This window comes from Sebastes fasciatus, chromosome 18 (genome assembly GCF_043250625.1).
Source record: "Sebastes fasciatus isolate fSebFas1 chromosome 18, fSebFas1.pri, whole genome shotgun sequence".
In the NCBI taxonomy this organism is placed as follows: Eukaryota; Metazoa; Chordata; class Actinopteri; order Perciformes; family Sebastidae; genus Sebastes; species Sebastes fasciatus.
This window is the reverse complement of record NC_133812.1, coordinates 18,083,202-18,106,279: the sequence shown is the minus strand read 5'-3', so window position 1 is coordinate 18,106,279 and position 23,078 is coordinate 18,083,202. Positions and strand designations below refer to the sequence as shown.

Genomic DNA, 23,078 nt, shown 5'->3' with positions numbered 1-23,078 from the left:
TTCCCTCTTGCGCTATGTGTCCTCCAAACCCCATCTGAAACAACAGAAACGTACGCTCTAACACACACAGCCTACATATGCCAACTCTATTCTCATGTGTGCGTCTGTATTCAACACAAACAATCACAAGCGAAGAGGGCATGAAAGGGCACAGGCGGTCAAGCTGGATGGAAAATTCTCATGGAGCTCCGAGGTTCCCGATACCAGAATCACAGGAAACCCACACAGGAAACGCTTTCACACAACAGGACCGCAATGCTTCCTCCGAAAAAGCAGAAAGTAACCAAATCTCTGCTGCACGTAACACTCCACCCCCTCTACACCCTTGAAAACAACCAGTCTGTGTTTATTTTCCCCACCCAATTGCCACGTGTAACAAGCTTTCCGGTCAAAAACAAACTAACGAAAAATACCCCTACGAGAAAAACCTGTTAGCAGAAGCATGACTGCTAACTCTGTTAACTTTAATGACTTAAATTAATCCGTCAGAATAATACACTTAGCTTGTGCAGAAAACATTTGGCCCACAGCCCAGTGTCTCCAAGTTAGAAGAGCGTACGCAGAGAGCATCAACATCAAAGATAAACCAGACGCCTTCGCCTGGATGTTCAGACTCCAACATGCTGCCCAGACACCAGAATGACCAGATAGAGGGTTCATTTCAAGGATAAAGAGGGAGGAAGAATGTTTTAGTTTTACGACTGTCCCTTTGACTGTCTTACCCATTAGATGATGAGAATTTAAATATGTCCTCTTTACGCCTGAAAATGAAGCACTGCATACATGTGATCTCATATCACAGAGGAGTGAACATCAGTAGTTAAAATAAATATTTACAGGATATTAGGAGGCCTGAAAAGGTGTATGTTTTTATAAGAAAACAAGCAAAAATAAGGGAAAAGCACAATTTTGTATAATGGGTTGAGAACCACTGCCGTACACTATGCTGAGTGAACAGGGTAACTAGCAGTATCTCAAAAGTAAAAAGAACATTTCTACAATTTACACTACATCAACATATAAATAAAATATAAACATTTTGAATACACTAATATAGGGATGTAAATTAATTTGTATCCTGATAATTTCAGTTTCAAATATCTTTTTTTAAGATGGAGAGAAAATGATCCAAGTCCAGTATTACAGATAAATGCTGATGATTTGTGGTAAGTATTGACAAATACAAAATTTGATCACAAAATGCAAATGTCTTGTTTTGCCTAACCAACAGTCTAAAACCCAAATATGTTCATTTTAATAACATAGAAAGTTTAAAATGATTGCAAACGTTAATATTCACATTTGAGAAGTGACTTTTTGCTTGAAAATGATTTGAAAGATTAGTCAATTAACAAAATAGTGGCTTATTCAGCTCATCATAAAAAACAATGTGTCATATGAACTACCATGGGCTATATTCCTGTATACAGCTGGATATATGACCAGTCAATATTGTTTCATTTCAAATTAGTTGCTTAAGATGGCTATATTATAAAGACCAATAATTCATTTGAATGAATTCAAGTTTCATCTTCTAAAAATAATTTGTTTTCATCGCTGCACATTTTACGCCTACTGACACACTGAGCACAGGAAGTGAATGATACCAGTGGCCTGTTTCATCCTTTAGTGGATAAGTCGGTTAATGGGCCGCTCTTCTATAAACTTGGTGCTTCTTTCAAGTGGGCTTTTTCTGTACCAGAGGCCAAAGATCAATACTAGATGTCTGCTTTGTTATCGGTTCATTCAATCCTTTAAAACCTCCAAACTCCACTCCTCTCCATTTCTCCATCCATCACCTTGAATGTTGGGCTTTTTCCTCCAGCACAGGGACAGCTTAGGGTCACTGATGGTATATATGTGTATGTGTGTGTGTGTGTTAGTGAGTGTGATCAAATGTCATCTAACAGTAATGTCTCAAACGCTAAATGAAAGCCAGATGTGGCTGAGTGAGAGAGTTATGGTATGTGTCGTCAGAGGGACTTAGAGGCCGTCCCTTCCAGATTCACACTGTCCTGAGAGCTCCACCTGTCCTCTACACACCGCTAAACCGCTGTTAAGATAAAGAGCCATGGGAGGAAAAAGTCTATCATCCTTTCTTAAAAGCTCTCAGTGGAGCTCTTTCTTTTCTCTGACAGCAGAGGTAGAGGCAGGTCTAGTGCTCGCTCAACAACCCTGTGGACGGACAATCTATTTATTCTACCAGATATTCACCAGAAGAGTTGAGCAGGATAATGACAATTTAAGTGAGGTTATGTGTCTCACCTCGAGGGTCTGCATCAGCGTGGGCTTGATGGCATCTTTCATTAACACCGCCAGTGCTCCACTCACGCCCTGATGGGGAGGAAAAGAGAAATATGAAGGTGGGGGGTTGGAAAAAAGGACAAGTTATTTATTAAGATGATAAATGGCACTACAGCCCACTTGTAACTACTTGCTTAACCAAAATATGCCTTGTCAGCACACTAACACACATTAGTATACACAGTCGCACACCATATTCCCACTGGGGCTGGCTCTGAGGTGTGGTGATGTTTTTGCATCGAGCCTAATCAAAAAGACTAATGTAACGTGATAGGGGATCCTCCTCTACGGCACTGAAACAACAGAGGCCGCAGTCTTCTGTGGGAAACCAGAACCAGCTGACCCCACAGATGGATCCGGGGAGAGGTGCGAAAACTCTGCTTAACATCTTAATCGCAGGTTACGTTAGACGTGTTGTTTTGAGGAGGGGAAGTGGTACATTAAGTGCGCCTGGGACGACTGGGAATTTCTAAGCTGCAAGTTTGACAGAAAATTATGACGATGATGAATTATGTTTCACATGTTTTGCACACGTGTCTCCGAAAACACCCACAAGGGCACAAACGCCACAGGTTTCCCCACCAAAAAATGTTGGACACACCTAACCGTCACCCTTCTTTCTACTTGGCGATGACAGAGAAAGTCTCCTCATCTATGTGAACTAAGAAGAAGGAAACTGAAGCTGACTACTTTCTTTATAGAAATTGATGAAACACCAACTTTGAGATGTCAGCTTTAAAATTCCCACACTCTGAATGAAAAGACCACACAGTAACACACACCAGGTCCTCTGCGGTGACGGGCTGTCCGGTGCGGCTGGTCCCCACCACCATGCGGGCTAGTCTGTTTTTCATGTCCTCCAGGCTGTCGGCCAGAGCCAGGATGGCCATGATCTCGCTGGCCACTGCAATGTCGAACCCAGTCTGGAGAGAGAAAGAAGGAAAATCATACACAATGTAAACCACAAGGGCAACAAGTATTTGAAGTATTTGTTCACCGGCCTGCAGAACATTCTGATGTATTTACCAACCATGAAGAAGAAATTCATATTTCATGGTTGTTATTGGGTGAAATCATGTGGAAGTTTTCAGCTACGATGCAAAGCAATATGCTTACACTTTCACACCAAAATAATGACTATCTTAATAGGTTAACATGGACAACAGAATACCAGTCATATAATCATGACCTATTTTTGGAGTGAGCATCATTTTTTGATTTAACTTTTTTGTATTGATTTATGTCAAACTAAAAGAAAGAAACAGAGAAAATAAGGAAACAATTAGTGATTGAGTGAATTTCCACAGGGAAGAGTTTAGAAAACCAAAGCAGTGTCCATTCAACATCGCAAGAAAAAAAGAAACTTAAACCACATCAATCCACCAAGGAACACAACATTTCTCCTCCCACTCCCAGTGATAATACCCTGAGGGGCTATAGTGTATCCAGCACTGGAGGAAGGTGGAGGACAGAGGAATGAAAAGGGAAACAGAATGGATGACCTGATGGCGGTAAATGTAAACATATGCTCAGAGGCTGTCCCAGGTGTGTGTGTGTGTGTGTGTGTATGGGTGGGTCACTTTTCTCCTTCTTTAAACATTTGCTTTCACTTAGGCCGGCTTGCTTCCCATTGAGGTGAAGTGTTTATTTACAGGATTTCATTTAGCTGTCATTACTACAGACATATGGGTGAATACATCTGGGCTTTATCATGGACATGGGAGAGGGAACTGAAGGGGGAGTGGGTCTGTCTGAGCATGGGAAAGTTTTATACCCATAGTTTTACTGTACAAGTACTTAAAAACATAGCTTAATAATAATATTAGACCCAAGTTAATGTGTGATTAATCACAATTAACTATGGACAATCATGCAATTAATCGTGATTAAATATTCTAATCGATTGACAGCCCTAGTTTTCTTATTTTGCCCATGTGAATGTGTACATCTTGAAAAGCATTGCATTTTATGTCTGCATCTGCCAGTGGGCCATCATGATAACAGTAGGCATCATAATATGTTGATTTCACTGCAATTAGACGGAAAATATCTTTGCGTATATCGATATTGGCAATCGGACAAAATGAGTTGGAAAATATCGGCATATCGGACATCGGCAAAAATTCACATTATCGTGCATCCCTAAAAAGGACGTCATAAATTCAGAGGAATGAAGATTGCGAAGGCATGAATGCTGCATACCTCTCTGCTCTGTCCTTTTTCGGTGCTCGCCTGTCCCACTGTGATCTTCCTCAAGAAACGGTCATTTGTGTCAAGAACTGGAGAACACAGACAAAAAGAAAAAGTTCAATTTCCTGCAACATTTCTAATAAAATCCACTATTTTGAGCAGGGAAACTGGCACAACATCAATGACAGACAAGACACTCAAACTTGATTTAGAGTAGTAAATACTGACAGACTGTAAAAATACATTTCCACACATGTTGTTAAATAGACACAAAAGCACATCCACAGGCTTGCACACACAGACACACACCAATAACTGACAAGAAGAGAGATTCTTGTCTGTTATTTTGAGGAGGTGATGACAGCCTGAAAGTGCTTATGCTACAAAGGATTTGCTACTTAAAGTTTCTTCACTCTGCCTATTCTCCGATAATGTGGCTAGAAATCTGTGGCTCTACTGTTGTTGCAATGAGCCGGGAAACCACATTAGTCAAATATGATCCTCATGTTAGTTTGATGTCATGAAAGGGAAAAAAACAAAACATGGTTTGTTTCATGAACACATAGACACACAGCCACACCCGCATAGCATTAGGTTGTAAATCTGTTTTTAATCTCCAGGGTTCGTCTTTTAAGGGTGCCCTCTGGAGCCACTGGAGTAAATACCACATCAGTCATAGCAGCACCCGGCTGGCTGTTCTCACTGACAACTTTAAACCAAACACGGCTACCACTGAGGTAGCTATTCCCACTCCGCCCATACCCGCGTTTATTACCCTGTGACTGATGCTTTAACATTAGATGTGTTAAATTCATATGAACACAAGGGCCATAAAGAGTTGTCAAAGCCAATTTTCATTGATGAGCAAAACCAACATACTGCAGTGAATAGTAATATCAGACTTTGCTAAATCTACTCTAATTCAAGATCGCATGTGACATTCTTTAGAGTTTATGAATCATGGGAAATTAAATTTGCATGATTCATACTGGGTGCTGAGTAGCAAATATGAGCATTTCATTCTCAACTGAAATGAAATATGACATCAAACATGAAATATAATCTTTCACATAATTGTCCCAATCAAAACATCTCTGCTATTGAGAAATGTTTGTGCCTGCCTGTGTTGCACGGTTATTATAGCAAACTTAAAACAAAAATAAGCAGTGACAAAATGTTTTAGTAAACTGAAACTACATAAAAAAAACAAAACACATATTGCCTGGTTAAGAAAATAATACAAAATAAAATAAAAATGAGCTTAAATTAATTGGGTTTTTTTAATATATCACTACTGACAAAAAGGAAACGGCATGAATTTTCGTCAACTCTCGTGACATTTAACCACAGAAATCGGAATGGACTTGACATTCCAGCAGATGGCGTTTTGCCGCGATTTCTCCACATCGGACACTAAAGTAGTGCAAATATTAAACATTATGGCCATTCCTACACAGTTCTCTACCATGTATTTTGTCGTATATTTAGCTACATATTTCTGAGACGTTGTAGCTGGCCCTAACAAAAACAAACTACTGTAAAAACTAAATACACAAAAACTTTTCCGACACACTGAGCAGTAATTTGCGCCGTCACTTCCTGAAAGCCTCCTTGCCAATTGGAGACGCGTAACCATGGTAACCCAACCTCATGTGACTAAACAATGCTTGCACTTAAACTGAAGCGTTATTGATGTTACAGACCTGTCTGTCAACATCTGTTATGAACGTTGTCCTTACTACCGCATTGCGGGATATTTATACCGCCATAGTGTCCAGTTTTGCATACTGTAATATTTAAACAGAAATAGTAGAAACAATACTATTGGTGTCATACTAAAGTTTCAGACATACTAAAAAAATCTCACATGCCGTTTTAGCGTACTAAATAGCCTGTTAGTATGGAATTTCGGAGGCAACCTAGACCTTTCTGAAAAACTGAAACTAAAACTAGCAAACACTCTGAAAACTAACTAAAACGAAATTGAAAAGTCAAAACCAAAATAAAATCTAATTGAAAATTCAAAACTATTATAACCTTGCTGTGTAGTTGACATGGCCAATGCCATACAACATCACCATTTTATTTTAGTAAATAATAAGTCACGTTTCTTGGTATGTTGATAATATTCTCAGAAAAAAATAATGACAACCCACTGCATCAAGAAGCAAACACAAATCCTACTGAATATTTCACAGATTTGTCCATCTCTAGTTTGGGCAATGAGAAAAAAAAGCGTGCCCTTTAGTATTAGAAGGTTGCAACCAGAAATAATGTACAGAGTGAATTCCTATACTTGTATAGATACCTCTCTGCCAGGTGATCTTGGACGGGTCAAGGTCAAGACGAACAAAGGTGCTGACTTCCTGGGCTGTGAGAGATGCAGGATCTATTTTATTGATCCCTAGGCGCTGGAATCGAAGAGAGAAAGAAGATTAGAGGATCATCTGTGGGTGTTTTTGGAGATGGGTGCAATCTTTGGCTTTGGTTCCAGACATGTTGGTCCCAGCTGTGGTGCTACTATAGACACAGCAATGTATTTGATATCTCAGGATAATGTGACCAGTTCTTGCTATGCTCCACACCAGCAAGACACAGTTTCAGCCAAGCAACATGTAAAAACAAATCCAGACTAAATGACAAAGAGTCACTGTGCTCTGTTTAGAAACACACGTGACTCTTTCTCTCACTCTGTCCATTAAGACCAATGAATATTTTACAGTCCTTTTAACTTCTCATCCCAGAGACTTTCACACAACAGGACACACAAACATTCAGTTGGCTTATGTTAAAAACTTCACCATCCATTACATTTGCCATATGCATTTTATCTACTAAGATATGATATTCGGTCGTGTCTAGACGGTAACCCCCAAATCGCGAAAACGTGTGAAAACTCTTGCAAGATTCGCTGCCCGACGACCTATCCTAACCATTCAAGGTCAATGCCTAACCTCAACCATCTTGTGAGAGTTTCGCAGGTTACCTTCTAGACACGACCTTGATTTAAAGCATTCTTCAACACAACAAAAACGGCATTACTTGTAGACACATCAACAGACAGGAACTTCATGAGACACAAACAAATATTTGGAGATGAGGACATGGTGGAGGGAAAGAGGGGATTTTTTAAAGATAGGCTCACTGAGGTCCCCTAGTGGACAAAAACATCTTGTCAAAACGATGCTTGTTGACACCAGATTCTGGCACTGCAGTGTTTAGACTTACACGCAGCCTGGAGATTTGGATGGGTGAAAATCTTCTGACTCCATTCACTGAAGGAACCAGTCTATTGAACAGGGCCTTGAAGGTACAAGAAAAGAACAATTTCATTATATTATGTGTGTGTGTATACACATAAAGTACATTAAATTGCACCTTGGAGGATAATAATGTTTCTTGAATAGGATGCATCACATCAAATACACAATCACACCATCGTTGTGACTGCTAAATGAAATTGGGATGTAAAAAGCATGCTCTTACATAGATTGTGACACATGTTTAAGGCACATGTCCACAACTCAAAGATATTCAGTTTATGATTTTTTAAATTAAATGATTATCAAAATAGTTGGTGATTAACTAAATAATTGACAACTAATCGATTAATCGATTAATTGTTGCAGCTCTAAGTGACATCACAAGATGACATTGCAGTATGTACACATACTATATTACCATAATGCATATTTAAAATCACAGAGCATAACACATCTAAATAGCAAATCACTGACATTTGGAAATTTGTGCAAAATCAGGAAAATTGGTATTGTCATAATATTAGCATCCAGTTCAAAACAACAGTTTCAGATTATTTGCTGTTGTAAAAATAAGTTATTAGAGACATCATCCCACGGTCACCTTGTCTGATTGCGTCGCCTCGTGGAGCATCCTGGCATCGATGGCTGCTGCCACCAGGTTGTTGGCTGCTGTGATGGCGTGAATGTCACCAGTCAGATGGAGGTTGAACTGAAGGGGAAGAGGAAGAAGAAACAGAGAAAATGTGAAAGAGAGGTGAAATCAAAGTACTATTCCTGTAATCTAGTGGTAGACATTGTGGGTTTGGATGGTCCCAGTGGAAATAAAACGTCTAACAATGGGGGTTAAAAAGTAATCGCAAAATTTGGTACCACATGTGGCTTCAAACAAAGTAGTCTTCTCATGGTTTTGACTCTGCCCCCTAGGTCTTTCAAAAATATGACAAATATTCTCTCTGTTTGGCATGAACCCTTCTATTTAAAGGAAGCAAAACATTTTGAAGAAGTGAGAAGAAGGAGTGGTAGAAGGAAAGAGACTGTTTTGGGCTATGTGTCTGCAGCTTAAAAATCACTCTCCTTCCCTCTCACCCCTTCCTTCCTCTACAGACAGTGATTTAGTCACAGGCAATATTATGCCACAGCTCCAGGGGTTGTGTGTGTGTGTGTGTGTCTCTGCATGTCTGAGGTCTTTGAAGCCTGCGTTAATCCTGCTAGGGAGCAATGAGAGTGTCTGTGTGTCTTACCTCCTCCATAGGGATGACCTGGGCATATCCCCCTCCTGCAGCTCCCCCTAGGCACAAAGAAGAGGTAGCACAGTCAGAGGCAGACCAACAGGACGGGGACAACACACAAAGGAGGAATGCTGAGTGGTGGACTCTCAGTGAACTACTCCACCCCTGCACAAAATGTAGCAGGGTATGAAACGCTAGCCTCACGCTGACAAAGACAGCTTATCACACAGTTACTCGAGACGTTTCTAACTGCTGGTTTGGGCGCCTGTCTCTGGTCTTTTGTCCAAATCCCACTCGATGTATTCAAATCGGAAGAAAAACTAAATTAAGAGTTGCGCTCCAAAATAACATCCATCTTTTCTAACATGAAAATACATCTAACTGAAGTTTTAATGGCTCTTACAAAACAAAGTTTTAGAGAAAACAGTGAGTTTTGTAATGATTAATATCTTCAAAATAACAAACTACTGTCTCGTATTACCATGAGGTCAAGGGAAGTGTAGAGAGCACAGAGAGGTGAAAGCATATTTATTAGACAGAATGTGTTAGCATAAGGACCTAAGTATTCATTGCTGACCTTTAACCCCAAAGGTGGGTCCCTGGGAAGGCTGTCGGAGACAGGCGAAGGAGTTGAGCTTCAGGTGGGCAGACATGGCTTGGACCAGGCCGATGGTCACCGTGCTTTTACCTTCGCCCAGTGGGGTGGGAGTTATACTACACATACAGAAAATACAATTTTTAATTTCAGATTTTTTGGAGTGCATAATGTGACTGACTATGAATTAATATCATAATCCCATTCAGTCTGCAGCCAAATAATTGATACATGGCTTAAGTTAACACCGTAAAGGAAGCAGGTAATGAGTGATCCCTTGACATTGTTCACTGCTGAGGACCACTACGGCTTACTTCTTTTATATCACACATTTAAGCACTAGGGGGCACTGAAGGAATATGATATTTAAGAATAAGGATCAGTAAGTCACACTCACCCAGCAACAAGTACATATTTCCCATTGGGCTGTTTGTGGAGGCGGTCTAACAGGGAGAGTTGGACCTTAGCTTTGTTCCTGCCGTAGGCTTCAAGCTCTTCCGGCAGCAAACCAATCTCCTCAGCCAGCTGGTTCACTGGTTTGGGTGTCTGAGCTCTAGAAATCGCTATGTCACTGACAAACACAGAAAGCATGACAAGTCATTCAGATACATTTCATTTTAAAGCATAAAATATATGGACAACGTTTCTAAGGTGCAACTTAGACAACAGTAGCACATGAGAAAAGGATCCTACGTCCAGGTAGATGTAGTTAAATTCCTAATAGTCCCTCACAGATAGTAGTCTATACCTTGGTACAGGGGTCAGGGGCTGCAGTTTGAGGCTGCGCAGATGCCACGGTTGGTACTGCTGCTCCTGGAGCCACCGACTGCAACTACGCACCACATTCTGTAACACAAAGAGGAGATGGAGAGATAGGAACAAAAAAAGACAGTATATGGTAAGCAAATGGGGCGAGAATGGAGACCGGAACAAAGAGGCGCACCTGTGTTCTGTAAGCTGCTGTGAGATTTCCTAACCCGGACTCAATGGCATCTTCATCTAAAACAGAAAAAAAACAGTGTGATAACTGCACATGTTGAGTAAAATCATGCATATCCAAATGTTAAGCAAGAGTGGGGCAGAGTACAAAGACATAGAAAAAAACATAGGAGGACACTTGCTGTGTCTCACCACATGGTATACAACTGTAACCTCAGAACTGCAGCAGAAGGGTAAAACTGGCTAATCACAACATATTCAACAATACCTGTCTCCACGGTGGGCTCACAGTGGATGACAGCAGCCCCTGGTTTAAACCAGGTGGGTGGGACATCCATATTCCCCGTCCCTAACAGGACCACAGCATCAGCCTGCATCACCTAGGAAACAAGGAAAGGAGAAGAAATTAGGTATGAAGAATTTCAAAGGAAAGTTAAAAAGAAAAGTGATAAAGCAAAAAATAAAGTGAAGATTGGAGAGTTAGGAAGATGTGTGTGTCATGTCTTGTATGTCAGGCATAAACACTTTTATGACCAATGAACCTGAAAAACATCTTCAGAAAAATGGGACTGATCATTAAAGAAATGTGAGGCTTTCAACTAGCAAAACTGTTTGCGTTACCTCTGTTGCAACTGATCACATTTTATGACATGCATTTAAAAAAAAGCAGAGACTGACTCCTTGTGGTCGGCCATTAAAACTGCACGTATTGTAGCTGGTGCAACTGAATAATGACAAAAGAATCATGCAAACACACCCGTCTCTGCAGGCTCTTGGAGCACCAATGACTCTTGAGAGCAACCATTCCACTCCTTTCAATCAGGCACTGCAGGGCCACCCCAAGGGGTCCTTCTCCTCCGACCAGCAGCACAGTTTTCCCTTCCAAAGGAGCATCTGCAGAAATGTTTAATGCAACATGAGGACATAACCTTCTTCATTCAATCTGTCACCGTGGTCCACATTTCAATTTTAGTAAAGTGTTCATAATATAAATTAAAAAGCTGACCATCTGGACATCTGTCCCTGTTGTAGTGTTTTTAGTCTTTATTTATTTTGAGTCTTGTTTATTTCATTTTTTTTCATTTATTTATATTTTTTGAGAATATTTATCTATAAACAAAAAGACTCAAACCACAAACTGTGTCCCAATTCTTTACCATATGCTCATTTTGATCAGGTTTTAAGCACATGGTCTGTTCATACTGAAAAAAAAGTATACAATCTTAGGAAAAATATTTTTGCTAGTTTTGAGATATTCCCAAATTTGAAATTGGCAAGGGTTTTCCAAAGCTGCAGTTTGCTTGACATTCATTAACACACAGTATATTATCATTTTCTGTTCATGCAACTAATGAAATTAATAACAAGTAGGATTTGGTGTGCTACAATAATACGGATTGTCAATGCTTGCTACTACTGTAGCTTACTGTAATCAAACTCATTTCTTAATTGAATCAGCTACACCTGTGTTTTGCATGCTGTAACGTCTCTGAAAAGAAGGAAATGTAAGCGCCGTTACAGCTACATATATCAAGGTGTATACCGTGTTTCTCCAGCAGATCCAGGACAGCGCTGGCTATGGGTGGCACAAAGCCTTTGCTCAGGTCTCCTCGAACCAGACGGCCCATATTCAAATCGGATATCCTATAACAAGACAAAAATGGACATAAATATAATATATCAAAATAAATAAATCATTATTCTCCCTGGAAGCTAGTCCCTTTTTTACTGGCCAAAGCATTACTGTTATTTTGTAAAGTGCTGTGGATGACAGTATCAACTACATTCAGAAGATTTCAAAATTGGATACACCTGAGGCACACATCATTTATGAGTTACTGGTATTACTGGTAAAGCTTGACACTTGTGAGTAACATTTTTAAGTATATGGTATTGATTTTTTTTACTATTGAAGAGATATCTAGAATTACAGGTTAAAAACAATATTTTTATCAAACACTAAAAATAAACAAAGTAGCCTGGTGCAGAAAAGCAAAAGCATCGTATATCAGTTTTTCATGTGGCAACCTCAACTATTTTTTTTATGAATTTGCTGCCTACATAATTTGTCCTCGGTTGAACCGGTTCTCTTCAAACTGGGATGATTATGAAGGGTGCCTTGCCAATTTTCTCATTCACGTATCTGCTGAAGTCACACACTCTGCATTTAGACTTAATGCTGTGCAGCCTTTTCTGATTTGGTGTACCATGTGAGTAAATTAATGTATCGCTGTTGGGACAAAGAAACAGGCACAGCTGATACCTGGCGGACTGCTGCATAAAAATATCTACTGTCTACACATTAAACAACATGTCAAGTCATTTTTAAGGGAACACAGTTAAAGGCTGTTTAATAGTATGTGCTATTTGGAAGAGATATGCCCTTCACTAATATGTCTCTATTTGAGGGTAAAAAAACTCAGCAGTTTAAAATGCAATTGTCCTATTTATCTCTAGTGCAGGTTTTACCCGTCTACATCCTTCTCAGGTTTGAGTGTGTTCAACACGCGACTGGTGAAGGAAGCAGGGGGGAGGTGGAGGAAGACTCCGTGCACCCGAGGGTCTTCATTCAGCTTCAATATCTCTTCTACAATCTACACACACAAATGGAAGGACATGCAACATGTTACAGTTAATATCACATATGCTGGTACGAATACTGTCCGTATATAACCCCGGCCTTCACACCTAAAAGGAAAAGTTTTATTGACATAAAAGCTTATGTGTGAGGCACTGTTTACTTCACACAACCACCATGCTGCTAAGATAAAACAGCAAACAGGGAATGGTAAATCATGCACAGACTTGCTCAATAATGAGGGTGTGGGAAGAGTTTTCCTTGTATTAGGCATTGAGTGATTCACTTACTTCATCTTCACTGCACTCCTTTGTCAGACAAATCTGGGTGATGTTCAAGCCAATCTGTGGACACACATGGACAGACGAGGAGAGGGAGAGCTGTTTAAAATATTGTGTAGATTTGTGAAGAAGCCTAATTTAAAGTAATAGAGAAATTTACCAATCCTGCCATTTTCTTATTGATCTCCAACAGGCTGTCATCTTCACCTGCCTTTGAGATAAAATGAACACAACGAAAGAAAACTTTCAGACCCGATTAACACAGGCACATTCAATAGCTTCAGTTAAAACTGATAGGTCAAATGTAAATTAAGGCACAGCTGATTTAATGTCAGTACAAGCACAACACCTCTCTGCCAAGGTAAATTGGCTTTAGACTACTTTTTACTTTAAGGTTTGACAATATGTCAAAGCAACCTTCCACAAAATGTAAACTTGTATATCTCCTCCTTACACAGTTCTACAAGGGGAAATACAAATCCTACATACAGTAGTTCTTCTGTGTTTGCTTACAATACCTGTATAATGGCTAACAAAGGTTGGACTGTTGGATTTCTTCTCTCCAGAGCCACCATTGCATCCTTGGTGCTCTGAATCACTTCCCTGTGAGAGAAAATTAACTGGTTAGAAAAGTCCATTCATCCTTTTAGGGTTCCAATTCAAGTGAAACACATACCTTGGGTCAAAGACACCCATTGTGTAAGATTTTGGAAAAGGTTACCCCCAACAGAAAAGTAGATAACATTTAGAACCATGTTTGTGGGCTAACTGGGGGGGAAGGATGAAACACTTAACACGGCAGTAGGCAGAATATTTTTGGCATCATTGGGCAAAAAAAGATGAATTACAATATGCTGAAAGGTTATCAAGTGTTCTGCGAGATCTGTGAAATCTTGCAGATGCCATTAGGAGCACCGGAGGACATAGAGGCACATCATTTTTTTCAGATTACCCGTCTCGTGCACTACTGTCAGGATATGGTGACCATTTTATAAAAATAACTTATTTTTTTTAAATCATATTTGCTCCAACTTTACCCACTGCTTTAATTGTAAAATATGCCTCAAACTCTCTCTCTTGCCCTATTTAAATAAAACATGAATCCACCCCGTATAACCCCTATTGACAGAAACTCCACTAAATAAACTCTGGAAAAAAAGGTTTGGAAAATTGTGTTTGGTGGATTATTTCTCTGTTGTTACAATTCTAATGGTCATTGTATTTTACATGGTTGGAAAGCCTGTTTATTTACCTTCACAATGATGTCCAACTTGTAAGGATCATGCGTTTGTGGGATGAGCAGCACAGCTGATTATGTGGGTAGCGCCCAAGAAAAAATTGCCAAAATGCTCTGCCAATGGTAAACAGTGTATTCTACTGTTGGTATTGACTCTTGTTTTGAGTTGTTTGGTGGATTGGATGATTGAACTCTATCAGTAACAAGGAACAAACAAGACATATTGGCTATTTTACACTTTATTCATTTAATACACCGTCAGGAGCCTCAGTACCGGGTGGAAGATCCATACGCAGCCACAACAGCCTGGCACCTCCTCCTCCAAATAAACAGCCAACGATGTAAAATCCAATGCCAATTCGCATTGTAACAACAGAGAAATAATTAACCAAACACAAGTTTCCAAACTTTTTTTTCCCAGTTTACAATTAACACATGTTGTCCAAAATGTAAACATTATAGATAAAATCCACTTTTAGCCATCTAATGATGTAAAATACATAATTTGACCATTGAAACTCCCATCACGTTCAATACAAAGAGTATACAAATAGTATAAAAACATATATACCGATGCAAACACACATACACACACGTGATGGTGCTGATGTCAAATAACGTTACAGTAAAACGCCTCAGCACAACCCATTCACCCACACGTGGTTATTAGCTTTATCTACTATGAATTCAGGCACATGTTTATCATATTGTGTTTGGCAACAATGGAGTAAAGTTACATCAGCTGTCTGGAGATGAGAGGAGAGGAGAGGAGAGGAGGGGAGAGGAGAGGAGAGAGGAGAGGAGACCCTGAAGCTGATCCGGGACACACACACGTGCGGAACTGGCTGTGTGTCAACGACTTAACCGGAAGTACCCGTTAACGTTACCGTTTATTTACTTTAGCAAACTCAAGTGTTCTTATTTACGGTTAAAAACAACAATACAGTGATTCAGCAACATTTGTTTAGGCTACATACACACTTACCTCAAAGAAGTGTCGCATTGTAACCCATTTACATCATCCTTTAGGGAGTGTGTCCCAGAGTTAACGGCTATCTTTGGACGGTTACCGCTGCTGCTAGTCGCGCTACTAACCGTCCGGAGGATCAACCGGCCGTTGGTGGTAGTAGGACCAACCGCCGGCTGGCATCTCCGCGACCAGCCGCTGACTCTGCTTCCTTGACGGGCTGGGTGTGTCCGGAGGCTGCCACAAGCACTACGAATTATAGACAACTTCATAACTGATTCTTTTAATCGAGTTTTTCTTCTCTGTGTTGGTCTTTGGCGGCGGTTAGCGACGATTTAAACCTCCGGGAGGAACAAGAAGTAAGTTGAGGAGGCGACACGGTGCTGATGGAGGTGCGGTGCCTTCAGGGACAGTCGGGAATTTAAACACTCTTGAGGTCGGCACACATGATAACACTTTTCTTAATTGAACACATGCTCAGTTACAGAGGGTACAAACAGATACACAGACAATTAAACAAAACAAAAATAATTAAATATACATTTCATAATTTCATTTCATTAAAAAAAATATTTAGAACATGTAGAAAACAAAAAAAAAATAAAGAAAAAGAATGATCATACAAGTGGACAGCCAGAAAGAAGTAGTATTTACATACAAAGAAAAGCTTAAGAAAAATAAATTGTTAAACACTTGATACCTTTTGATTCGAAAAGGAGTGAGAAGAAGTACAAATCTATTTAATCCCACCCCTTCTCCATAAAATATTTATTAATAATTAACTAGCTTCCTTATTGAGCCATACATAATGCCAGAGTTTATGTTATATGCATCATATTATACTTATTTAATTACTTAAAGCTTCAGTAGGCAGACTTTTTTTGGCATCATTGGGCAAAAATTCCATAATAACCTATCAGCATATTGTAGTTTAAAGGTCCCATATTATGCTCATTTTCAGGTTCATACTTGTATTTTGTGTTTCTACTAGAACATGTTTACGTGCTGTAATGTTAAAAAAACAACTTTATTTTCCTTATACTGTCTGCCTAAATATACCTGTATTTACCCTCTGTCTTAAATGCTCCGTTTTAGCGCATTTTGACAGAATTGCTAGAGTTGCTAGGCTACAGTTTAGGTCCATGTGTACTTCCTGTCAGCTGATGACATTCACATACACTGCAACCAGGAATAAACTGGGACACATTTAGCATTGTTACGTTTAAAACTGTGTAAAGGGTCTAAATATTGTATATTTGTGACATCACAAATGGGCAGAAATCCTGACAGCTTGTTTCAAATGCAGAGTTTCTGAATACGGGCTGTGTGTATTTCCCTGTTGATTGAGCGTTTCGATACTTTCACAGTATTTATATAGGACTTAAGCCTGCTTTATAATAAAAAAAACATTAAAAAAATAACTTTTTTATAATATGGGACCTTTAAGTGTTCTGAGAGATAACTAGACTTCTGCACCTCCTCATGGTTCTGTTTTCAGGCTTTAAAAAATCTAGCCCGTGACGGGAGACTTTGGCCAATCACAGGTCATTTCAGAGAGAGAGAGCATTCCTATTGACTGTGGTCTGGCTGGTGGGCAGTGCTTAGTATTTCCTCAACTTAAATTAAATTTCCGAGGTATATTTGAAAGCAGCAGCCTCAAGAAGGGGCATGCTAAGAGGGGAGGAGGTCAGTTTAGGCCACATAGGTCATATAAACTATGACTTGTACATCCAATTAGGACTGTGTGCTCAGTGAAAAAGTAGTGAAAATGTATTATATTGTATTAACTTATCTGCTGTCCTTTACCAACCTCTGTTTGTCAGTTTTACTGATCTGTAATTGACACAACATTTTGGATGTTTGTCTGGATGTTGTCTGTGTGTGTTTGTGATGGGGTAAACTGTGAATTGAATTGCGCTTGTTGGAATCAATAAAGTTGTCTGAATCTGAATCTGAATCTGAAAAAAGATGATGGCCTACTGAACATAACCTATTATAGAGACATTTCCGCGTGACAATCTGGTCATGTGAAATAACACAAAATGTAATTATATCTCAGCTCATCTGGGGCCACCAGGGAACCATAGAGGAAATCTTTGGAAACTGCTGTTAAAGAAAGAAGTCTTGTCGCTGTCTTAATACACTTTGGATGAGGAAAATCACCCACCACTGAAGTTACTGGTCAAATAACAAATAGTCCAGAAATTCCAGTTAGGAAAACTTTATTTAAGTGTGGCTTGACAGGGTGTAGGCCTACAGGGATACCTTTGTCAGTAGTAATAGGCCCGGCCTACTGTCATTATGTTACTTATGGATGCAATTAGCTGGGGACCCCCTGGGATCCCCTCAAGGACCCCTAGGGATCCCTGGACCCCACTTTTTTTTTTATATAATTATTTTATTGATTTTTTTATATGAACATTGTCACATTTTGGTCCACAAATTAAACTCCTATATGCAAAACAATATTAACAAAAACAAAAAAATAGATAAAAAACATAAATGAATACATTTAAAAAATATTATTTACAAAATCCTAGTATTCAAATAAAATGCAAAAATAAATAAATAAATAAAATAAAAGAGACAAATCAAATACATATTCCTACATTCAGTTGCACCATGGTCTAATCTAATTTACAAGCATCCAATCAATTTTCAGACACATAAAGAGTGTATCTGAGTGTTTGTGTGTGTGTGCTGTGTATACAAGTATTGTGTGATGGTGTGTACTGTACTTCAAGGTCTGTCCACATGAGCAATGTATTCCAAGTAATCTCCCCACTTTGCCACATATTTCTCAGTCCTGTCCTTCGAGTTGAAAGAAATGTGTTCGTATGATGCCACTTTTGCCAACACTGTGAACCATTCCTGAAAAGAGGGCTCACCCGGAGTCCTCCAGTTTCTCATAATAATTTGCTTTCCCACCATTATACTGGTCTGAATAAAGTCCAAGGCTCCACAGTGAGATGTCATTTGTGTATCACTGAGAACATATCGCCTCGGGCAGAACTCAAAGTTGGCAAATCATGGGACTCCCTGACCCCACTTTGAAAACCACTGGCCCACAGTACTGTGCAGTAGGTCACACACACAAACACACATGTACTTGTGGAAATCAATGGGCGTGGTCGGGAAAATCTTAACGTCAATCTTGCTTGGCTCTACCAGCCCCACCAGCACCGTCAGACAGGTTACTGCCATCAAAACTCACACACAAACACTTCCACTGCTGCTCAAGGGACAAAGTTGGTGATTGACAATCTTTAGAGACTTCTGTCAAAAACACCAGTATGGGCTTCCCTTTACATTTTCTAATAATTCTGCTTTATTATAATAAAGAGGCCTGTAAATTGGCACTCATCCACTCCAGCTGCTCTCTCCTCGTCCTGTCCAATCCACGCTCACCGGAGATGCGTGGATGCGTCACCGCAGAGGCCAAACCGACCAGGCTTCATTCCTCAAGTCACATCATCATAGTCGCACCACCACCCTGACAAAAACCACAGCTGAATACCAGTTTGGCCTCCAAAGATAGCTGCAATTACGCATGTAGGGCGCTTTGTTCCCGCACACAGCCCGGAGCAGTCGACTACATGACTGTATAGGAGGATGGTGCTTGTGGCACCACGGTGCATCTGATATTAAAGGACAAAGTTTGATATCTGTGGACATCAGAGAACAACAGGTAAGGAGCTTTCCATCTCCATTGTTGAATGAATTGAGAACCTTATTCCAGCTAATATTGTAGGGAAATGAGGAATCTATATATACACCTGGTGTGTGTTGTGTGTCTCATTAAATGTGCCTGAGATTTATGCCTTTGTGGTGGTGATAGATACTACTGTTGTTATTATATATATCTTGTCCTAATTGTTTATCACTATTATGTAGTCATATTATTTTTCAGATAAGCCCAGTGTTTGTTTTTTTGCCTCTTTCTGCACTATATATTATTCATTTATTTTTTTGTTATGTTGTATAGTCTTAAATTGTGCAAAACAAATAAACAGTAAACTCAGTTTAGGGTAGACAAAAGGCTCTGTACAAAATCAATTAGCTATATTTAAGAAAAAAAAACCAAAAAACGTACATAATAAAATAATTAAAATAATGTACATATATTTTATATTGTTTACAATTTAACTGTAGGTACCCAAAACATACCTGTATATAGCCTTTTACCATTAACTTGATAATATAATAATAATATTTTAACCATGAAACTGAGCAGTTGCAGATCATCTGACTATTTTTTAGGAGTATTGTAATAGTCTACAATAATGATTTCTAACCTGATGACCAGGAGCATTTCAGTCAATATTCATACATTTTAATATTTGATCCACTATGTTTCAACTTGTTTAAGGCCTGTTCTGATCAAACATATTATTCCTAGCTGAAAGTAGGGCAAGACAACAAGATCAGGTAGGAGTTCCTGTAAGTTTGGGAACTTTTTACCTTTTGAAATGCCTTCTAATGATGTCACCAGCCTCCTTAACTCACATATAGGACATGTTTCTTTTAAGATATCAAGATAACATTGTATCTGCTGAGTCTCATGCTCCAGTTAGATTAAAAGTCAAAATGCACGTCAGACAGATCACAAGTTAAAAGAACTAGTTTGGTGAGGAGCAACACCTTTGACTATTCTTTGGAGAACCTGTTAGGCCGGTGCTGGGTGGGTGAAGGAAGAAGGAACGAGCTTTTAAACAGGCATGCCAGCTTAAACGAGACACTGGGTGTGTTTAGACTCGTAAACGTTTTGAATGTGTCCCTTTTTACATTGTGTCTTGTCAAGTCATCTGTGGTGAAAATAATTAAATTCATCAAGATTCGTTGTTGTTGTTGTTTGCCCTCTCAGGTCAGCCATCTTCACCAATGTGTGTTAGAAGAGGAAAGATAACCAGACAGAGAAAATCATCTTGACATCTGTAGCCGTCACTCGTTTTCCAGCCCAACCATGAGGGACCGACTGAGCAACCTGCAGGAAATGTCCAACGTCCACGTGGAGCAGATGGAGTATGAAGACTCCACTATCTCCGAAACCTCGAGCAATATGGACCCGGACCTGGAGGAGTTCCCCCACGAGGCCGTGGTGTTTGACAGCAGCCCTGCTCTGGAGGGGGTCTTCTCCCAGTCGCAGGACATCCACAGAGAGATCCAGCTCATCCGCGTGGAGATTAAAAGGCTCCGTGAGCAGAACGCTCGCATGGGCTCGGGCATCACCACCATGAGCACCATCAAAAAGGACTCCAACACCATTGGCGCTGATATAAAGTCTCGGGCTGAGGATGTGCTGAAACGCCTGCGGGAAATGGACGGCACGGCCCACAAGCTAGAGGAAGCACACGGCTCAAATTCTGCCGTCACACGCATCGCCAGAACCCAGTACGCTTGCCTCAGCAATGGTTTCCGCGACGCCATGTTTGACTATAATGAAGCCGAGATGAGCCATCGGGAGAACTGTAAAGCCCAGATCCAGAGGCAAATGGAGATAGTGGGGCGCGAGGTGACGGGAGAAGAGCTGGAGGAGATGATCGAGAAAGGCCAGTTGAACATCTTTAGTGACAACGTCATGGCTGAAGGTAAAACGGCTCGATCAGCTCTGTCCCAGATTGAGAAACGTCACCAAGAGCTGCTGGACCTGGAGACCCGTATCAATGGCATCCATGAGATCTTCCTGGACATCGCCATGCTGGTGGAGGAGCAGGGGCCCATGCTGACCAGCATCCAGACCAACGTTCAGAAGGCAGACGAAGGCATACAGGAGGCCCTCGTCAAACTGGGAAGGGCCAAACGTCACGACAAGAACAACCCCTTTAAAAAGATGTTTTGCAGCTGTTTCCCGTGTGTTGACTAAGGACTGCACAGTACATGATGATGTAGATGGTAGAGGGATTGCAAACAACATGCAATGTGCTGTCCAGACAAAGAGAAGTGGGAAATCTAAAGGACATTTTCTGTATGTTTCATTAGTACAACGTTCTTATTGTCACAAAGGCTTTATCAACATGGCCCGTAGAGCTGCATGTCAAAAGAAATGTCCAGGAAGCAAAATAACGGTTTCATAGAAAGGTTAAAACTATTGTGTCTAGATTGAGAGACAAGGGTAAAATATTTTAAAATTGTATGAAAGCAATCCATTGATGTCTGTAATGTTTGTATGAAAAGTTTAAGGCAGGTATCTCAAGTCAAACCTTGACTGAGGTGTGATGCAGACCTGAAGCAAATAGTATCTGAATATTTTCAACATGGGAGGGATTTACTAAATAACACATTATCTGTATTATATTGTGCTGGTCATGCTGCCTGACACGATAGTTCCTGATGCAGTAAACTGACCTTATAGTAAAAGCCTAAAGAAATGCTTATTATATAGTTCGATCAAACAATTGTTACTTAAAATTATTTTCTAGTGTCTGATGAAGTCATTCAGGTCAAATAATTTGTCATGTCATGTCAATGCACTGGTAAACATGGATGTCCTAAAATAAAAAAAATAACTACAGTTTAGTGGTTGTTAATATTTTCTGCATTTCTCTTGCTCTCTCTCTATATATATATATATATATAGAAATTATAAAATGATTAAGTTGGTTGAATAGTAACCAGCCATTCTGTGTTGACCACATTGCACCCATTATTTTCTTATATTTACCATCTCTTTTGAAGACACCAGAAACTGATGTACTGCGATGTACCCTAATCTGTTACTGTTCACTGCTATTCTATTCAATGACTATAATACCTTTCTTCTGTGGTGTCATGTACATCATTACATAAATAGTTAAATTAAAATCAACATGAGTCTGGCTTTATTCTTGTTTGAACATGAAATTTACATCAACACATGAAAGATAAAGACCTGTTGAGATGTAATGATTAATATGGTATTTGGTATACATTAACACATTTTTTTAATTCAAGTTTTCAATCACTCAGACACTCCAGTGGCACCAAATGTTGGGTCACGACAGCTCAATCACAGGTATGACACATTAAGGGGACTACCAGGTGAATAGGGTAAAAAATGTAACTCAGATATCGCCATTAAACTTCCCCAGTTGATTATTTACATTAAGACAATTATTCTTTGTATTACACGTTTTTTGAAAATGTGTGTTTAAATATGCAAATGATGCATTATCTTATCAAATATGTGCTAATTTGCATTCATTTCCAGAACAGAAATCTGACCATTGGATAAAGCCAGGTTAAAAATCTTGTTTAATTTTTTTTGGGGGGGGGATTTTAGAGTCAAAGGTTTTTTTTAATAAAAAAGAAAATCGTATTTTTGCCATTTTTTTAGGAATAAAACGTTATATAAATCAGGTTAGGAAAGATATATGAACAAACCCCTCAGTAAAACCCCTTCAGAATATAGATAGGAATGACACTGGGAAGTTTGGTGTATGTTAGTGATACTGAAATGGATATTTCTGGCTAAGAGTGAGAAAAGCCTCATTTTGAGAAAACAGCCTTTAAAGATATG

General features: G+C 39.6%; 2 protein-coding genes across 3 annotated transcripts in view; one reads left to right on the top strand and one right to left on the bottom strand.

Moving 5' to 3' along the window:
* The window catches only part of mthfd1l (methylenetetrahydrofolate dehydrogenase (NADP+ dependent) 1 like), a 35,557-nt gene extending 19,575 nt beyond the window's left edge, over window positions 1-15,982 (bottom strand). The window contains exons 1-19 of the mRNA XM_074615504.1: window positions 15,602-15,982; window positions 13,898-13,982; window positions 13,540-13,590; window positions 13,389-13,442; window positions 12,990-13,114; window positions 12,064-12,164; window positions 11,278-11,414; window positions 10,789-10,900; window positions 10,525-10,580; window positions 10,330-10,427; window positions 9,979-10,152; window positions 9,564-9,700; window positions 8,999-9,045; window positions 8,359-8,466; window positions 7,723-7,797; window positions 6,803-6,905; window positions 4,507-4,583; window positions 3,087-3,227; window positions 2,266-2,334 (exon numbers count right to left, since the gene is read on the bottom strand). Of these exons, the coding sequence (XP_074471605.1) occupies window positions 2,266-2,334; window positions 3,087-3,227; window positions 4,507-4,583; window positions 6,803-6,905; window positions 7,723-7,797; window positions 8,359-8,466; window positions 8,999-9,045; window positions 9,564-9,700; window positions 9,979-10,152; window positions 10,330-10,427; window positions 10,525-10,580; window positions 10,789-10,900; window positions 11,278-11,414; window positions 12,064-12,164; window positions 12,990-13,114; window positions 13,389-13,442; window positions 13,540-13,590; window positions 13,898-13,982; window positions 15,602-15,855 (2,004 nt within the window). The 5' untranslated portion in view covers window positions 15,856-15,982. The remainder of the gene's footprint in view (window positions 1-2,265; window positions 2,335-3,086; window positions 3,228-4,506; window positions 4,584-6,802; window positions 6,906-7,722; window positions 7,798-8,358; window positions 8,467-8,998; window positions 9,046-9,563; window positions 9,701-9,978; window positions 10,153-10,329; window positions 10,428-10,524; window positions 10,581-10,788; window positions 10,901-11,277; window positions 11,415-12,063; window positions 12,165-12,989; window positions 13,115-13,388; window positions 13,443-13,539; window positions 13,591-13,897; window positions 13,983-15,601) is intronic.
* Window positions 15,983-18,719: 2,737 nt separating this feature from the next.
* LOC141756270 (syntaxin-11-like) lies at window positions 18,720-22,384 on the top strand. Of its 2 annotated transcripts, none has more exons than XM_074615868.1 (2): window positions 18,720-19,271; window positions 20,540-22,384. In XM_074615868.1, the coding sequence occupies exon 2, from the start codon at window positions 20,547-20,549 to the stop codon at window positions 21,444-21,446; it is 900 nt and encodes a 299-aa protein (XP_074471969.1). In that variant the 5' UTR covers window positions 18,720-19,271; window positions 20,540-20,546; the 3' UTR covers window positions 21,447-22,384. The 2 variants fall into 2 exon arrangements, with proteins under 2 accessions (XP_074471969.1, XP_074471968.1); XM_074615867.1 differs by having other exon boundaries at window positions 18,724-19,271; window positions 20,448-22,384.
* Window positions 22,385-23,078: the final 694 nt, after the last annotated feature.